This window comes from Asparagus officinalis, chromosome 8 (genome assembly GCF_001876935.1).
Source record: "Asparagus officinalis chromosome 8, Aspof.V1, whole genome shotgun sequence".
In the NCBI taxonomy this organism is placed as follows: Eukaryota; Viridiplantae; Streptophyta; class Magnoliopsida; order Asparagales; family Asparagaceae; genus Asparagus; species Asparagus officinalis.
In genome coordinates, this window is record NC_033801.1 from 4,601,064 (window position 1) to 4,603,541 (window position 2,478).

At 35.9% G+C, this 2,478-nt stretch overlaps 1 protein-coding gene across 8 annotated transcripts in view; it reads right to left on the minus strand.

Moving 5' to 3' along the window:
* LOC109851448 (membrane protein of ER body-like protein) overlaps window positions 1–1,413 on the minus strand; it is a 9,763-nt gene extending 8,350 nt beyond the window's left edge. For 4 of the 8 annotated variants that reach the window (XM_020421581.1, XM_020421578.1, XM_020421579.1 and 1 more), the window contains exon 1: window positions 1,058–1,412. In XM_020421581.1, coding sequence (XP_020277170.1) covers window positions 1,058–1,250 — 193 coding nt within the window. In that variant the 5' untranslated portion in view covers window positions 1,251–1,412. Of the gene's footprint in view, window positions 1–520; window positions 865–1,057 lie in introns of those variants that run through there. The other 4 variants (XM_020421580.1, XM_020421577.1, XM_020421582.1 and 1 more) reach the window with 4 other exon arrangements.

A 2,478-nucleotide genomic window follows, 5' to 3' on the forward strand; every position in this document is an offset into this window, starting at 1 on the left:
GTTCCCCTGGGGAAAGATTCTCAAAGGTTTCTGCATCTGTAATTTCGTTGGAATAAAATAGAATACAAGAGCGAGAGACATTCAGCATCTAAAGCTAATGAGTTACAAGCAACTGATGGAGAAAGGATTATAATTATCTACCCGCAATCTTTTGTAAACACCCTTTCTCCACTCATAAAAAATAGCAAAAGTGTTTAGGAAATAGAATGAGTTGGAATTTTGAGAAGCTTTAGATTATACACAAATTTTATGTCTCCAAAGAAACATCCCTGAAGTCAACAGAGAACATACACCAACAAACATTCACCCATGAAATAAAAGAACTAAGATTGAATCTGTCATACTTCAGCAATCATCTAAATATAACCCACTACAGATGAAACAAGGATTCAAGCATTATCTCCAATACTTAATTCAAATACAAAAGAGAAAGATCTACTACTACTTGCATATCATAGATCCATAGCAAGAATATTCACAGGAATATTAAATTTTATATATTATGGAATGAGCTACTGACCCAACAGAAGCAAAGAAGCAGGTGAGAAACCTCCAGCTTGAAGAAAACAAAGTGAGGTCCAACCAACACCAACAAAACCCCCAAAAATATGATTAAAGAAGACTATTTCTCTAATTGAGCTCCATTAGTCTCCCGGCCTATCACTAATCACAAGTTAAGAGAACCCAACAACAGATCATAACAAATTACAGATCAGTAAAACCCAAGATCCACTTTTTTTTCCTTTGTTTTCCTTTTTGCCCTCTTTTACTGTCTTTTTACGATGAAAGACTCAACTTTCCAGTAAAAAATTGACAAAAAAATCGGCCAAAGGAATAAATTGTGCTTCTTGGGTTTTCTACCATTATTTTCAATTATTGGTTATCAAAATCTAGCTACAGATTCTGAATTAAGCCAATCATGAAAAATCATTGAGAAAATGACACCGCCGATTACCAAAACCACACCGGGGCCTATACAAAGGGCCCGGGACCAATCAAAGGAGACAAGGGTAAAAAAGTCATTTCATATTTTCGCAAATTAAAGAAGAACCATTACCTTGGTCTTCTTCAAAGAAAACACTGCTGCCGTTCTCTTCTCCGTTGACCACCACCTTCTCTTCATTATTTTCTCTTCCCATTTTGCCCCTCGTCCTCTGCCTTATTTTCAACCCACTACCAAATTCTTCAGCAGCGGCAGCTTGTTCTTCTTCTTCAGTTGTTTTCCACTCAATTTCTCTCTCCATCTCCATTTTCTCTTCTCCCTCTCAACCTTTTTCGTCTCCCGCTGACAACTTTTGGCTCCATATATAGGAGTTCGGTATTTATGTACTTGGGCATTATATTATTACAATATACAGCACATTGTTGGTGTGGTTTCGTTGAATTGGAGGGTGAGTAGCTAGGAGAACATGGACTTCGTAAATGAACTACTCGAAGCATCACCATCAATAATTTACAAGGATCGAGTGGGACCCTTGCTGCACAGGTATTGCTAGCTCCGCAATGGGTTGCACCGAAAAATCTGTTGACTTCGGTTCATTGTATTGTATTAATGACTCCTAAAAATGGATAAAAAAAAGACTCCTAAAAAGAAGGTCATCAAAAACACTTTATTATTAGGATAGGCAAAAATACCAAATTGGTATATTTTGTTTACCACATGTGACAATTTAGTATATATATTTTTTTCTAGCGACGTATTGGTATATTATTTGTTCTTCGGCGACATGTTGGTATATCATTTGTTCTCCGGCGACAAATGTGCCTCAAATTTGGCCGGACTCAAATTTTTGGCAAAAATTTTCGCGTGATGCGAACTTGGCATAGAAAATATATATATACCAAATTGTCACTAAGGGTAAATAAAATACACCAATTTAGTATTTTTGCCTATTAGGATATTAATATAAGAAAAGAGAATTAATCTTTTCCATATGGATATATTCATGTACGTTATTATGAGAGGAAAAAAAACCACAACGTTTTTGACATAGAAAATTAGCAATTTAGGGGTTGGCTAGCTGATCAGAGAAAATAGAATCGAGAAGTAAATGTTGCTGTTAAATTTATATTTCTTGTATTTGGTTAATAACATTGTAACTAGAAAAGTTAAGTACACAATTTGAAGAAAGAAATTGTCGCAAATGTTGCACCTTCTGGAAAAAGAAAACCCAATATTAAAGAAACAGCTTTCCAATTCAATCTAGATAAAATCATCTCCAGTACGGTATACGAACTATCCTCAAGAAAAACAAAAACTACCTTAGGAAAATGTTTTCCACAACGAAATTACATACATCCAAACAATGAATTTGAAGTGAGCGTCTGCAATTGCTACAAATATATGCTACATTCATGACGCAGGCTTGTTACGACCGCAACCGGATCAGATCTAAGACGCACAAATTTGCTTCTCCTCGACGTATCTGCTTCCCCCAAGAGGACCGCAACCTTGACAATTTTTTTGCGGGAGCTTCA